Source organism: Oryctolagus cuniculus, chromosome 10, assembly GCF_964237555.1.
Source record: "Oryctolagus cuniculus chromosome 10, mOryCun1.1, whole genome shotgun sequence".
Taxonomy (NCBI): domain Eukaryota; kingdom Metazoa; phylum Chordata; class Mammalia; order Lagomorpha; family Leporidae; genus Oryctolagus; species Oryctolagus cuniculus.
Window position 1 is genome coordinate 92987225 of NC_091441.1, and position 16287 is coordinate 93003511.

The following is a 16287-nucleotide window of genomic DNA, read 5'->3' on the forward strand; positions in this document are numbered from 1 at the left end:
GCAACCATAAGGGAGACTCAGATTGAATTCCTGGCTCCTGGCCTTGGCTGTTGCAGGCACCTGGGGACTGAACTAGCAGATGGAAGATCTCCTGTCTCTCTCTCTGCCTTTCAAATAAATAAAAATAAATAAACTTAAATAAAGCAGAGAGTACAGCAGGACACTGTACTCTGCCTGAATTTCACCACAGCAATTAATAATTATAATAACGAGAGTGATAATGACAGCGTTAGCCTATAAAACACTCACCACCTATCAGTCACAGAGCTAAGTCCTGACATGCATGACTTCATTTGATCCTCACAACCACCCCATGAAATGAGTGGGTACTAATATTATCTGCACTCTATGGACAGGAGGTGGACATTCAGAGCAGGGACAAAAGTTTTATTTATTTGAAAGGCAGAGTGACAGGGAGACAGTGAGAGACAGAGAAAGAGGTCTTCCATCCATTGGTTCACTTCCCAAATGGATGCAACAGCCTGGGCTGGGTCAGAGTGAATGAAAGAGTTTGGAACTCCATCTAGGTCTTGCACGTGGGTGGCAGGGGGCCAAACATTTGAGCCACCTTCAACTGCTGTCCCAGGTGTGTTAGCAGGAAGCTGGCTCCAAAGGGCACTCACACCGAACAACAGCGTCACAGGCAGTGGCTTAATCTGTTGCACTGTAACACTGACCCGAATGCCCAGGGCATTTATATATTTAGCAAGAGGAAGAATCTGGATTCAAACCCAGGTTTGCCTGACTGCAAACTCTGTGCATCCCTACCGGCTGTGCTGTCCCAGACCATACCTGCAGAGAAGGGCTAAGAAGGTGCTGGGCACGAGAAACCCAAGAGGAGATTCCTTTGTTAACTGCCAGCCTGCTGGAGGGGCCACCTTGAAGCCCACTGCAGCCGGCCTAGTTTTAAGTTATCAGGTCTTGGCCACTTATCTCACTGTGCGTTCTGTGCATCAGAAGCCTCCTGGGGGATTCCGAGGCAGGAAGGTCGCTGTTTGTGAGCTGTGCCCCTCGAGGTTGGTCTCACAGGTTCCCAGCCACCATTAGGAGCCTGGAGCCCACCCCGTTCTTAGCAAATGCACTGCGGCTCATGCGCATGTGCGGCACGTGCACTGTTCACTTCCCTTCAAACACAAAAACAAAGCATCTTGGGTAAGAACGCTATGCGTGTCGCAGCCTGCTCTCTCTGGTTTCAGCACATACCTTAACCCCCCAGTGCCCTGTGCTGATCCGCAGGTCAGTGAATAATTTCTGGACGCGTGACTAAGAAAGAGAATGAAGAAAGGGGGCCAGTGTTCTCCAGGCGACACCCCTTCCTTCCGCCGACCACCTGGCTGCCCCAGTTAAAGCAGAACCTCAAAAGTGAAGGGCACTGAAGGCTGAAATTCTGCAACCTCAGATTTCCTTGGTGACTTCCGGTCTGCCAGTTCAAGCTAAGAGTGCTGCTCTTCAAATAAGCACGCTCTCCTCGTGCCCGGGGAGGCATTTATTTTCCTTAAAATATGCAGACTTTAAAATACAGATTTTAAAGGAAATCATGGCTGGTCAGACATTGGTACAAGGTGGGCACTGGTGATTTCCACCCCTTCTGTGAGAAGAAATGCCAGCTCTGTGCAGTGCTGAGGCGCATCCCTGACCAGGGCATCCATCCTTGCACTGCCCTGAGCGACAGCGCGGACAGCGGGGACACGTCCTCTCTGCTCTAGGGGCAAGTAATCCATGACTGATGACACCTCTGCCTCAAAGGAGCAGCCAGCTGAGCCAAGCCAGAAATGGACTTAACAGGCACTGGGATGCCATGTCTCAGCTCCAAGGTGCCGGGTGGGGACAGGGAGAAAGGGCAGTTACGGAGGAGAGTCTGTGCATCATGGGCTCGAATACAGCGGTTGCTCCCTTAGCTCTGCAGGGCAACATATCTAATGGAGACATTTTATTTTTTTTCTTTTTTAAATAAAGCTTTTATTTAATGAATACAAATTTCATAGATACAGCTTTAGGAATATAGTGGTTCTTCCCCCCCCCCTTCCTCCCCCAGTCCGATCGCACCTCCTGCTCCTTCTCCCATCCCATTCTTCATTTAAGATTCGTTTTTAATTAACTTTATATGCAGAAGACCAACTCTATACTAAGTAAAGATTTCCACAATTTGCACCCATACAGGTACACAAAGTGTAAAGTGCTGTTTGAAAACAAGTTTTACCATTAATTCTCATAGTACAACTTATTAAGGACAGAGGTCCTACATGGGGAGCAAGTGCACAGTGACTCCTGTTGTTCATTTAACAATCGACACTCTTATTTATGACATCAGTGATCCCCCGAGGCTCTTGTCACGAGCTGCCAAGGCTATGGAAGCCTTTTGAGTCCACAAACTCTGTCAGTATTTAGACAGGGCCATAAGCAAAGTGGAAGTTCTCTCCTGCCTTCAGAGAAAAGTACCTTCTTCTTTGATGGTGTTGGAGACATTTTCTAGAAATCCATGGGTGCTGGAAAAATCCTCTCATGCTCCTCAAATTAAACAACAACTGTTAGTGGGTTGGGATGGGTGTTTAGTGGTGAAATGCTGGCTACGGCACCAGGGTCCTATATTGGCATACCTGGGTTCCAACAGCAGCTCTGGTTCCTGACTCCAGTTTCCTGCTAATGCAGACCCTGGGAGGCTGGGAGACAGCAGTGATGCCTCAAGTAATTTCACTCCTGCCTCCCTTGTGGGAAACCAGAGTTGAGTTCTGAGCTTCTGGCTTTGGCCCTGACTAGGGCCAAGTGTTGAGTGAACCAGCAGATGGGAATCTCTCTCTTTCTTTCTCTCTCTCTCTCCCTCCTTTCCTCTCTCAAAACCCAAAAGCAAACATAAAGCCCCCTTGTCAGTTTGCAGTGGAACAAAGCCAGATGCACGTTTGGATGCAAGGTCTCATAGAGAATGAGTACCTGTGGGTGAACCAGGTGAGCTCACCAGAGGCTTGTTTCTGATGACACTGTCTTGCTGCCTGTGCCTTAAGCCTGTACCTTTCTCCCTGTCCATCCACTTTCACAATGTATGACTGTATGGGCAGCCTCTGCTATCTCCTGTTAGGCTTGACTGACTTGTGATAGCACAAGGCAGACATCTTCATTCCATCAGTAAACGGCCCAGGAACAAATTGTTTTCTCTAGTTCTGGGAAGGCCCTCTGTCCTATCCTCAACTGATCAGTTCTCAGAAGAGTTGCTCATGGTCCGAATCTGAGTATCTTATCCTTGCCTGGCTTGCCGGCCATTTTCTCGAGACACAAATATTGGAATCCTTTGAGAATTTGAGCCTCAGAACCAAACAAGAATTACCAGGTACCCTCCAGTACACGGGCCGAGGGAAGCAGACACCAGGATGTACACCTGCTATGAACCCAGCTCTGGGCTCTGAGCTTAATGTACTGTTTCATTTAAGCTTCTCCTTAACCTCATCTAAGGAAGCACCATTGTGTTAATTTTACAGAGAGGTGCCGGCCTCAATTAGATTTTTTTTGTAGTTTAGTTTCTTCCAGGTTAGTCAGAATCTGAACTTTGTGTCTAAGTGTCTAAGCCCTAATGTGTGAAGACATTTGTTTTTAAGATTTATTTAATCTGGCCGGCGCCACAGCTCACTAGGCTAATCCTCCGCCTGTGGCGCCAGCATCCTGGGTTCTAGTCCCAGTTGGGGCGCTGTTTCTGTCCCGGTTGCCCCTCTTCCAGTCCAGCTGTCTGCTGTGGCCCTGGAGTGCAGTGGAGGATGGCCCAGGTGCTTGGGCCCTGCACCCGCATGGGAGACCAGGAGAAGCACCTGGCTCCTGGCTTCGGATCAGCGTGGTGCACCAGCCGCAGTGGCCACTTGGGGGGGTGAATCAACGTCAAAGGAAGACCTTTCTCTCTGTCTCCCTTTCTCACTGTCCACTCTGCCTGTCAAAGAAAAAAAAAGATTTATTTAATCTGAAGAAGCAGAGTGATGGGGGAAGGAGAGAGGAAAGGAGGGAGGGGTGGGGAGAGAGAGAGAGAGAGAGAGAGAGAGAGAGAGAGAGACTGACCCCAAGACCTTCCATCTGTTGGTTCACTCTTCAATTAGCTGCGACACCCAGGGCTGGGCCAATCTGAAGCCAAGAGTCAGGAATTCCATCTGGGTCTCCCACATGAGTGGCAGGGTCCTAACTACTTGGGCCATTATCTGCCACCTTCCCAGACCCATTAGCAGGAAACTGGATTGGAGATGGACTAGCTGGAGCTTGAAGCAGGCACTCCAGTATGGAGTGCCAGCATCATAAGTGATGGTTTAACCCATGTACCACAGTGCCAGCCCCACAGAGACGTTTCTTAAAAAGGTATACAAAAGAGACTGTAATCAAAGAATCAGAGTAATAATTGCATTGTATAATTGTTACCCTAGTGTTTGACAGTTTCCTGTAATCTCTCAGACTTTCTTTGAAACTGTTAACACAGCAGAGTTAAAGGTTTTGGGTAACAAGGTAGGAGTGATAAGGATTGCATGTGATGTGTGATTGATTTTTTCTTGCCTCAATCAAAGCCCAATTCCTATTAACATTTCAACTTTGTTTTTCAGCGAAAACGGAAGCAGAGCACCCAGGATGAAGATGCTGTTAGCCTTTGCAGTCTCGACATAAGTGTAAGTAACCAGAACTTCGCTCATCTCCAAGTGTATGAACATGATTTATTAATGTATTGTGTGCTTGAAGTGGGAGTCTAGATCTAACTATTCAAGTTGTGACCTGGGGTTGGGGAGTGGATTTTGCTTTGTTTTTGTGTTTTTTTTTTTTGTTTTTTTTTTTTTTTAATCTCATTTTACTGGAGAAAGCTGCGTGGTAGACTTTCACTCTGATGTGTGTGTTACCTGTGACTTCTGTCTCAGATGAATTATGAACTCAGTGCATCTGGGTGGACTCTATGTAAATCCCGCTGTGCTGTTTTAGAGGTTGGTTACAGGAGATGGACCGAATGTTTGTTCCCTTGAGGGGAAATTACTGAGTAGCTGCATGGGGGAGGGAGTGGCTTTGGACTCAGCAGATCTTGGTTTGAATCAAGTCTGTCCTTACCATTTGTGTGCTGCCTTTCCTCACCTCTATATCCTCATCCGGAAAATACAGGTAGGAAGACTTAACCTCACAACGTTTTTATGAGAGTCAGATAAAACAAGAAAAGGGAGAATACCAAACACACTGCCTGACACCTATGAGGCACCTGCTAAATGCAGGCTTCCCTGTGTTTTTCTTTAAAGTTTGCACAAGAAGGTTAAGTGACTTGGTGGCTGAAGGGTGGCAATGCTGAAGGTGAAAAGCGCCCTTGGATTTTCTAAGCCATGTGCTTGGGTGCTTAATTTCAGTAGCTTTCTTTGCATGGCTTTTTTTGTCTCCCTGCTGATGCCGTGGGGAGCCTACCCCCGCCACTGATGCCCTCATTAGCCAGGAGATGGAGGTGTCTATATTTTATACTCTTTGGGTTAACCATCAAGCCCTGAGCTGCATCTACCATTAGGTCATGACCTCTCTCCTCTTCAGACACCATGAAAGCTACTGTCAGGAGACGAGATGCTTTCCATGAGAAGAATTGAGAACTGAGTAGTGCGTGGCTCTGGCTTTGCCTGTGACTAACCGTGTAACCTTCGGCACATCTCCTCCCCTCTCCAGACCTTAGTTCTTTCATTTGTTTAAAACAAAAGAAAACAAAAAAGGATTGGGGAACAGGTCTTCTAAAACCTTTGTGAAAATTTAAAACTCATTATTAGTGGGTCTTCATCAGATGGCACTTACTTACTATTATAAGCAATGTTCTTATAGCCATTTCTGATTATTGTAAGGTTTCCTGTGATGCAAGCAGCCATGATGGAGTGAGCCTGAGCTGACATCTAATTAATGTATTTGAGCATGTTTCTTTCACCATATGGTGTTTATCTGTTCCAATTTTTGAATATCAGATTGATGGAGTTGGGCCACTCTACCAGGTTGCCATGGTAACTGTACAAAATGATGATGTTCTCCTAGATTTTACTTAATTCATTGAATGCATTATTACTGATAAGAGAAGTTCCACGGCTTCCCTTATCAACTATATGATTTGGGGGCTTAGATATGTTTAATTTTGTGGAAATTTTTCAGGATTTAAGAGAGTCCTCAGCAACCAGGTATTCCAATCTGAGCACATTACAGGTGAAGAAGTAGAAACCCAGAGAGGGGGTAGTGATTTGGGCAAGATTTTAGTCCAGGACATTACCAAGGTCGAACTCATTGCATATCTTTCCTCAACTGTATGTGGATATATATTTTTCATGAAAGCATGCCTCCAGATGCCTTTTATCAAAGAACCACTTAACTCTCTTGGGTGAAAGAATTATTTGTCACGATGAGCTCTGGTTTGATTCTTGATCAGTGTCAGTGGCCTTGTCTTCTCTTCCTGGTCACATACATCTCAGATAATGAATAATGACCTTCTTCCCTGTGCTGCTGCAGGTGCTGTTTCTCCCTTTCTTGTTCGTATCATGGGATCATGCTTTGCCCCAGTAAAGACACCTTTATAGAAGAGAAGTCTGTCCTATTACCACAACAGAGCTACGCTATGGCCAAACACATTTCTGATTTACCTGTATTTCCCCCGAACCTAGGCAAACAAATTTTCAAGTACTTGTACTGGGTTTCCTCCAGATGTTGTCCCATAGTGTTATAATCATTGTAGAAGTCAGAAGAATGCTATAAATGATTAGAGGGGCCTGCAAACTGCTATTTTGCTGATTCCACTGACCATCAAAATCACATGGAATTGACAGGAGGCATGACGGATCCAGGTGAGACCACAGAGGGAATGTACTCAGTAACTTTCAGTACCCTGCACCCAGTAGAGATGAGCTGGATTGAATTAAATGGGGGTGAGGGGGGAGCCACAGTTGAGAATTTTTTTGTCATAAATGTAATGATGTCTACATATCTAAGTCAAAAAATTAATTGCTTTAATAAACTGATGGCCTTTGTGAGTTATTAAATGTTTTTAAATCAAGATATCCAGGACAGTCAGTCCCTTAATTTCCAACGGTATTACTGAAGAGTTGTTTTGAGTCTGTTCTACAGGTAGTGGAAAGTATCTTTAAAAAAGGTGGGTTCTAGTGGGTGACTCATACTGAAAGATGTGGGGGTTTAGGAAAGTAATATTGGTGACTTTCAATTTTGATTCCATGTAACAAATGGAAAGGTATTCACTAGTTGTGCACTTTGAACAAGGAGCTGCTAGATGCAGGGACAGAGGTCTTATTTAGGGATCATGGTCAAACTTCTATTGGGTCTCTGCCCAGTGCTGCCACACTGTAGGCTCTTTATAAATACTTACTGTTGATTTTTTTTTTAAATAGTGAGTTCCCCTAATGGATGTCCCTTTTAAATAATTATATCTGTGATAAAAAGTTGAGAAATGTTGACATGGATGAAACCTCCCATTGAAAAGAAGGTACAGCCAGGTCAAACCCTTCAGGGCATCTGAGTGAGGATAACACCAAACATGGCCTCTGCCATCTCCCTTTATTTTAAAGTCTTGGATGATGATTCTGATAGGTGCCAAGAAGGATATTTCCTACTAAATTCCTCTCTACAATTTCCTATTGAACCTGGACTTAAAAGACCAATAGGCATTTAAGAGAAAAGCTTATGTTCACAGAGATTCTCAATCACTTGGATGGAGAGGTCTCAGTGATCCTTTTTGGAGTCCAGTGGTAGCTCTGGGCTGTAAAAAATTTACATGGACGAGGTTGATGTATGACTCTGGTGCATGCAGGGACCCAGACCCCAGGTTCAGAGTTCCTCTTGCAGAGGAAACTGGAAGCATCTTAAAGCTCAGTGTGGGAAACTCTCCCCAAGGACTTGTCCTCCCAGCTTCCACCCCCAGCACTTGGAGGAAAATGAATGTGGGTGGTGTGTCCACGCCAGCTGATGATAGAATTGGTTGCTATTTTTCTCTACCAGTTTACGCAAATCTGCTTTGCTTAGACCCCAGCTTCCGCGAGGAATAGAAGATAGACTATTCCAGGGGCGGGGTGGGGTGGGGGGGAGGCAACAGGCTTTTGAAAGCCATGTGCAGAGTGGAGAAGGCGCTGAGCAGCTGCCTACCAATCTCTCACGTCAGAGGATGTGAGTGGGAGGGCTCCAGGGAGACGGTTCCCCCGCGGCACTTTCCTGGTGTGAATTCGGATGGGTGGTTGAGAGATGTCTGAGCAAGGAGCTACAGGGTTTGCAATGCCCCAGGAAAGATCCTAAGCGGAAGAGCCACGTGTGCCCCCAGGCCCCAGACACAGTTCAGCACTAAACACCAGAAAGCAAACAAGCTGTGGCGTGGACATAAAAATCATTTCCAGTGAGATGAAACCCTGCAAACGCTGAGAAGGAATGTGTGTGCTTTGTAGAAAACTTGGAAAACATGAACAGAGTTCAACCAGGCAGCCTCAGAGGAGCTGCTACATGTGATGTGCTTCCTTTCTGCCTTTGTTCATACACCTTGAACAGTTTTTTCACTGTGAAATATTTCAGACATACCATGTGGTATAAAAATACTATAAAACTCAGGTAGCAACCAGTGCAGCCTGACTTAGCCGTCAGTTCAAAGGCCCTTGCGATCCCTTTGCTCGGCTGTGTTTGTTGTTTGTGGCTTTAGAAGGGTGACCTGTCGGAGCATGGAGGACAGACTAGGTGTGGGCAAGGAGGCCACAGATGCTGAACAGCCGCTAGGCAGCAGCAAGGATCCAGGGCTTGGGGACTGTTTTCTGCCAAGAGCCATTTGGACATTTCTAACATCATTCATGGACCTCACAAAATTATCCACTTAAAAAATCAGCTTGCCACAGATTGATTGCATTTTGAGGCCTTACTTGTGGTTACCTTGGCAGAGCCATAACCCAGTGATTTCATGGATCTTAGCCTGAGAGCCCACTGTATCCCACTACTGAAGTGCCAAACAAACAAACAAACAAACAAAAAAAACAAAAACAAAAGGCCACTCCACTGCCCACAGAGCACAGCTCAGCTCTTCCTCAACCGCTCTGCTTGGAAGAGAAGGAAAGGGCGAGATGCAGGCAGATTTTTCCAAGGCAGTCAATGGCGCAGCCAACAGCTCCCCTGGGGAAGCCCCTGCCCCCAACTCCATCGCCATCCGTCAAGAAAGGAGCTGGGCCCTGGCAGGGGCTCTCCTAAAGTGAGGAGGCAAGCAAAGGTCCCACGTCCAGCCACAGATCTAACAGGGACAGGTGCCACAGTGGGGAGAGAGAGGGGTCAGAAAAACCCGCAAGTAACCCCCAGCCCTGTGAGTCTCCACGCAAGACACTCAGCTCTGTTTTCCACTTGTCACTGCCACAGGGGGTATCAATGTAGTCACAGATTTAAAAACTAGTCACACCCTTCCAGCCAGGAATTTAATACCTCAGCCTTTATCATGTTGAAAAATGATACTGCACTTGAACCTATAAAAAACAGATTGAATAAATTTGGTGGACGCATTTGACAAAATTTTCTGTAATTATTAAAAATAATGTTCTCGAAGAACATTTCAGGATACGGTGACAGGATCTTAATACAGGTAAGTGTCGAGTACAGGAATAAATTAGTGTTATGATTTCATTCTTTTAAAAGCTGTGCTTATGTAAGCATTAAAAGCTGGTTAAAACTATGTATGCTATTTAGGGATGCACATAGTAGCAAGTTTATACACAGGAAAAACACTGCCTTCCACCTCTTACGCATGCAAGCCAGCCATGCTAGTTTCTTAACCGACCCTGCTCCATCTTGCCACTGGTCCTTTGCACATGCCATTCCTGCATATCTGGAAAGAAAGGAACAGAAAGCTTTTGGCTCCATGACTTCCACTGCTGAGTGATATATGTGGCACTGAGCTTTGAGATTTATGACACCCCCAAATGTCTATTCCCTGTGTGTTCCCACTACTCGCCCTGTTCTATGGCTGTCCAAAGCACGGGAGTTGATATAGAAGGGGGAAAAAGGCTTTTCTTATATATATATATATATATATATTTTTTTTTTTTTTTTGCCAGGCAGAGTGGACAGTGAGAGAGACAGACAGAGAGAAAGGTCTTCCTTTGCCGTTGGTTCACCCTCCAATGGCCGCCGCGGCCGGCGCGCTGCAGCCGGCGCACCGCGCTGATCCGATGGCAGGAGCCAGGAGCCAGGTGCTTCTCCTGGTCTCCCATGGGGTGCAGGGCCCAAGCACTTGGGCCATCCTCCACTGCACTCCTGGGCCATAGCAGAGAGCTGGCCTGGAAGAGGGGCAACCGGGACAGAATCCAGCGCCCCGACCGGGACTAGAACCCGGTGTGCCGGCGCCGCAAGGTGGAGGATTAGCCTAGTGAGCCGCGATGCCAGCTCGGCTTTTCTTATCTTGATGATGGTTCTTTGTGAGGGTTCATTAAACTAGGCAGCAGTAGGGCTGTTTTATCTCTGCTCAGCAGAGACCAAATAATTTAAAGAGATATCATTGCTGCAGTTTTGTTTCCCTTGGTTTGTTCTGGAACTTGCTAACTGGGGAGATTGGCTTTTCCCTTGGCAGCCTGAGACCTTGATGAATTACATGGCAGATTTTAATAATGTTCTTACCGTTGAGGAGACCAGGCCTGTCGTAGAGAGTAGGTCTGTATTAGCAGGTGCTTAATCTGTTGGCGTTTTGTTTTGTTTTGATTTCTGATCTGTTCTTGCTGCCTATGGTTGTTTGGGCTCAAGGTAACAGGGACCTGTGTTCGGCTCGAAGTTTGTTCCCACTGTGCCCTGTCTGATGCGAGCTTTACTCGCTGATGACATAAACGCTTTGCAGCCCACTCTTGGCCTCCTGGATCCAATAGTGGATTGTCTCATTTGCTGGGAGCTTTTCTCCTGGACCTCCTGCTTGGCTCTGATAGAGAGAGGCATTCCAAAGAGCTTCAGCACACACTCTCACAAGTTGATGACAGAACAAGGCAAGTCCATGTGTCTCTTTTACTGCTCCCCGCCCACGTTTAGTGAGGGTTCTTTTTGTTGTTTAAGAGAGATCTAATCTGTTGATTTCTTATCTGTTAAGTTTTAATTTTTGTTTGACAATTGTCAGGTTGTGTCAGTGTATCCATCCAGAGTTTATGAACTTTTGTATTTCACAGTATAAGATATATAATTAGGTCATTCATTTTATGAATACCTGATAGGAATGAAGTCTTCATTTATTGTCCCTTTCTACTTCTTTAACTCACTGCCTCACACACAGGCACATCTATGTGCATAAACTTCCATTTCTATTTGACTAATGTTTTATTTATTTGGAAGGCAGAGCTATGTGGGGAGAGAGCCTACATCTGCTGATTCACTCCATCAGTGGCCAGGGCTGTGCCAGACTGAGGCAGGAACCTGGAACTCCATCCACATTTCCCATGTCAGTGACAGGGGCCCAAGCACTTGGGCCATCCTCCACGGCTTTCTCAGGTGCATTAGCAGGGAGCTGGATCAGAAGTGGAGCAGCTGGGACTCGAACCTGCACTCCAATATAGGATGCCGACATTGAAAGCAGAGGCTTAACATTCTGTGCCACAATGCCAGCCTCTGTTTGACTGGTTTAATAGGAATGCACTTTTGCAGAGAATCCGTGCTGGATCATGGCTAGATTGTATTTCAACAGGATCGCTGAAGAATAAATTAGCAGGTATAACCAAACAGGTAGCCTTAATGGTTTTTAAAAATTCAAATAGAGCAAATTAGTTAAGACAATGGTTTCTGATCAGCTTCTTAGGCTTTGATTCATTGCACTGGAACTAGTCTTGAAAATAATTTATGGGGGCCAGTATTGTGGCACAGCAGGTTAAGCCACCACCAGGGACGCTAGCATCCTATATCAGAGCACCAATTCTAGTCATGGCTGTACTGCTTCCAATCCAGCTTCCTACTAATGTGCCTGGGAAAACAGAGGAAGATGGCCCAAGTGCTTGGGCCCTGCCACCCATGTGGGAGACCTGGAGGGAGTTCTGGGATCCTGGCTGTTGTGGTCATTTAAGGAGTAAGCCAGTGGATGGAAGATCTTTCTCTCTCTGTCTCTCCCTATAACTCTGCCTTTCAGAATAAATAAATCCTTTTTAAAAATGTATAGTGAGAAAAAAAAGCCTGGCAAAGTTTTAAGAGGACCTGTTCCTGAAGACATGGCTCTCTCTCTCTCTGTCTCTAGCTCTCTTTCTCTCTCTCTTGATCTTTCTCTCTGAGGCTCTCCTTCTCCCTCTTTTTCTTCTTTGCACCTACCCTCTGGTCTGTCGGGTTTCCCCACCAATAAACCATTTCCTTTATAAAAAAAAATGTATAGTGAGGATTCTTGTACCCTCAAACAGCGATTTGTTTGAATTTGTCACCAGAATTACAAAGTTTGTCAGCTTAGAGACGGAACAGCACTGTGTATCTCAATTCCCTCACTTGTACAATTGAAATCATATCAGTGAATTTAATTCATGTAAAGGATTTAGTAACTTTACATGAAACCACCAATTATTGCTGCTATTGGTTTCATTACACAATTAATTTCATTGTTAAGTTTAATAGTCCTTATTGTTGGCACATATGTTCCACAAATAGAACTGATCAAGAAATAAAAAAAAAAAAAACATAACAAATGAAGACATATATGAGGATTTTTATTAATAGCATTATTTATTGTAGTCAAAAGCCAGAAACAGCATGGATATCCAAATTATATAGAGGTTTATAAATTTATTGCGGAATATCAGTGTACAGTATGCTTATGGAAAGAAAGAAATCTATGATGTCTTCCTAAGTATACATGTGTTGTCATTTTTAAAATTGTATTTGCAGTTTGCTTCCTCCCTCCCCCTTAACTATTCTTTTTTTTTTTTTTTTATTTTTGACAGGCAGAGTGGACAGTGATAGAGAGAGACAGAGAGAAAGGTCTTCCTTTGCCGTTGGTTCACCCTCCAATGGCCGCCGCGGCCGGCGCGCTGCGGCCGGCGCACCGCACCGATCCGATGGCAGGAGCCAGGAGCCAGGTGCTTTTCCTGGTCTCCCATGGGGTGCAGGGCCCAAGCACCTGGGCCATCCTCCACTGCACTCCCTGGCCACAGCAGAGGGCTGGCCTGGAAGAGGGGCAACCGGGACAGAATCCGGCGCCCCGACCGGGACTAGAACCCGGTGTGCCGGCGCCGCTAGGCGGAGGATTAGCCTAGTGAGCCGCGGCGCCGGCCTCCCTTAACTATTCTTTACCTTTTAGAGTAGTTTTAGAGTCACAGTGCACTGAGCACAGAGTACAGAGTTCCCCTTTCCTGCCTCCGTATACACAGAGCCTTCCCTGTTATCAACATCCACCGTCAGTGGCATATTTGTTATCACTGATGAACCACAGTGTCCATGGTTTACATTGGGATTCTCTCTTGGTGTTTTCCAGTCATGGGTTTGGAAGAACTGTGTAAGGGCTTGCAGGCACACTGCAGTATCAGACAGGACACCTTTGCTGCCCGAAACATTTTCCTTGTACCTCCTCTTCACCCTTCACCCTCCTTCCCCAGGAACCCCTGGTGAGCGCTGATCTTTTTACTGTCTGCATACCAAATGTATGCAAGACCAAGTTTGTCTTTCTGGATGTGATGGCCTCCCCACGTGACTATGCCTCTTGCAGAGGCTCTCCTTCATCCCTCTCCAGAAGAGGAGAAGAGGAAACACAAGAAGCACCTGGTGCGGAGCCCCAGTTCCTACTCCATGGGTGTGGAGTACCCAGGTTGCTATGAAGTCACTCTGGTTTTTAGCCATGCGCACACGGTGGCTTTGTGTGTTGGCTGCTGCACTGTCTTCAGCCAGTGCCCAGGAGGAAAAGCAAGGGTTAGAGAAGGATGCTCCTTCAGAAGGAAGCAATGTGGAAAGCACCCTGAAGCAAGAGGAGTGGGAAACCTTCCCAGTAAATGCATGGTGGCTATAAATTTTTTTTTAAAAAAAAAGACTAAGTTTGTTACACTGACAAAGTTTATATCTCAACTGCCTTTCAAAGTGATCCATTTATCATTAATGCGATTTTGATGGAGGTCATTTCCAGTAAAGTGTCCCTAGAAAATAATACTCTTCATTATTTTTTCTGGACTATAGCCTGTCTCTGTCCACCTGAAAATTATGTAAATAATCTTAGTTAGGAAATTCTCCAGACTGCATTTCCAACTAATTGAGTTTCCCCAAACAACATTAAGTAATTGCGTCAAGCCTTGTCTTGGGTCTAGTTATACATTCCTGGCTTCAACAGCAGAGATGCGTTTTTTTTTTTTCCTTACTTTTCTCCTTTGTGTCAGAGACCTGTTCTCTGTGAAGAAATGATTGTGTGTTGGCTCTTCCCTTTGATATTGCTGTGTGTATACTTGATTGACAGTTAAATTCTTGGATGGCTGTAAGAACTATTACAGGAACAAGCGTCCAAGGCAGTTCTTGTGGTTGGTGAGTCTTTCTGTAGCTGCTGTGTAACTTACCTTGCTCTCTGCAGATCATTTCACGCAGAGAGCTGACGCAGTGTGAGCAGGTGAGTGCTCTGTAAGCCAGGCCCGTGACCAGTACTGAAGACAGATCGCTTGAAGCTGAATCGTGGCCTTATCTCCAGTGGTGCAAGTGCCAGCTTTGGGTTAATTCCTTAGAAATCCTGCAGGGGAACTGAATGTGTTCTCTCCCAAGCAGACTGACTTTTTCCCCTATAGGGCTGTAAATGAGGTTGCTCTTTTACTCCCCACATACCTCAAAATATCAGTTTCTGAAACTGGAAGGTGCTATGGAATGGTAAAATGAGTAAATCTGAAGAGTTTTCTTCATTTTTATTGGCAACCAAAAGTGATGGTTTTGCCTGATGGACCTGGATAAATTCCTTTCAAGAAAATCTTTGTTACTATAGAAATAATCAATACATTTCTTCCATTTTATTCATTCATTTAGTGCATATATTAATTCAGTCTACTTCCAGAGAAGAAAGCTAAAGCGAAGCTAAACTCATTTGACTGCAGGCCAGTGAGGACTGTGCACTTGATCCTGTGATGAGTTCAGCAAGCCCAGTGAAGGCACGTTTTTCCTATAGCCATGACTGTGTTTCTCTTCTTTTGTCTCCCTTACAAAAGATTCTAGATTGTTGGGTGGTTTTCAAAGAAAGAAATTGTACTCTGGAGTCTGCTGCTAACATTTTTCCCCTTACCATACCCTAGAGATTTACGTACTTGCCTCTAGCTGGTCAGCCCAGAGGTTCCATTGGGGGAGTACTTCATTTATTTTATGCAAAAACGGACTTTGTGCCTTTATACTCCGCGGTAGCTTTGCACCTGTGCTCTCCTGTTGGTTGAGGCATTAGGCTCTGGAAGCACTGGGCTGAAGAGCAAGCGCTCTAAAATATTTAGGCCTGGAAGGGATCTTTTGTTTTGTTCATGTGGGGAGGGGTGTGGGGTGTTATCCCTTTTTAGAGGGAACAAGTTGTTATAAAATTAGATGAGCCTATAAAATTAATTAATTAATTTTAAAAAGGGGTCTGTACTATGGCATAGCGGGTAAAGCTGCCGCCTGCAGTGCCAGCATCTCATATGGGCATCAGTTTGAATCTCAGCTGCTCCACTTCCAATCCAGTTCTCTGCTATGGCCTGGGAAAGCAGCAGAGGATGGCCCAAGTCCTTGGGGCCCTGCACCCATGTAGGAGACCTGAAAGAAGCTCTTGGCTCCTGTCTTCAGATCAGCCCTGCTCCGGCTGTTGTAGCCATCTGGGGAGTGAACCAGCAGAGGGAACACCTCTCTCTCTTTCTCTCTGCCTCTGCCTCTCTGTCACTCTGCCTTTCAAATAAATAAGTAAATCTTCAAAATATATGATATGCTTCTGTAAATAATAATTAATAGGATTATTTCATAAAATGCCTTAGCTGTAGCTGTTGTTTTTATTTTTTAAAATAAGATTTATTTTACTTCTTTAAAAGCAGAATAACAGAAAGAGAAAGAGATCTTAGATCTGGTTAATTTCCCAAATGATCGCAATGGCCAGGGCTGGGCTGGGCTGAAGTTGGAAGCCCATATAATGCCAGTGTTAAAGGCTGCAACTTAACTCACCGTGCCACAATGCTGGCCCCTGTTGTTCTCATTCTGCAAAGTTTCATTCAGATCCCAAAAGTCATGACCAACGGCTGGCCAGTTGGTGATTCCGCTGTCAGTGAGCCAGCATTCCTCCAGCTGGACCACATGATCAGGTCCCCATCATCTCAATAGTGGCTGAATGGCTCCAGGGGTCTCCCACATGGACTCTCTGCTTCTTCCCTCCCACCACAGCTGCTA

At 45.5% G+C, this 16287-nt stretch overlaps 2 protein-coding genes across 5 annotated transcripts in view; both read left to right on the forward strand.

Annotated features, from left to right (window-relative positions):
• ARHGEF3 (Rho guanine nucleotide exchange factor 3) overlaps window positions 1-16287 on the forward strand; it is a 339744-nt gene that overhangs the window by 170957 nt on the left and 152500 nt on the right. For all 4 annotated transcript variants that reach the window (XM_070050684.1, XM_008260822.4, XM_008260823.4 and 1 more), the window contains one exon: window positions 4566-4628. In XM_070050684.1, coding sequence (XP_069906785.1) covers window positions 4566-4628 — 63 coding nt within the window. The remainder of the gene's footprint in view (window positions 1-4565; window positions 4629-16287) is intronic.
• LOC108177159 (small ribosomal subunit protein eS27-like) lies at window positions 13491-14173 on the forward strand. Its single transcript, XM_070050685.1, has one exon. It carries the CDS (start codon window positions 13621-13623, stop codon window positions 14026-14028), a length of 408 nt encoding a protein of 135 aa, XP_069906786.1. The 5' UTR covers window positions 13491-13620; the 3' UTR covers window positions 14029-14173.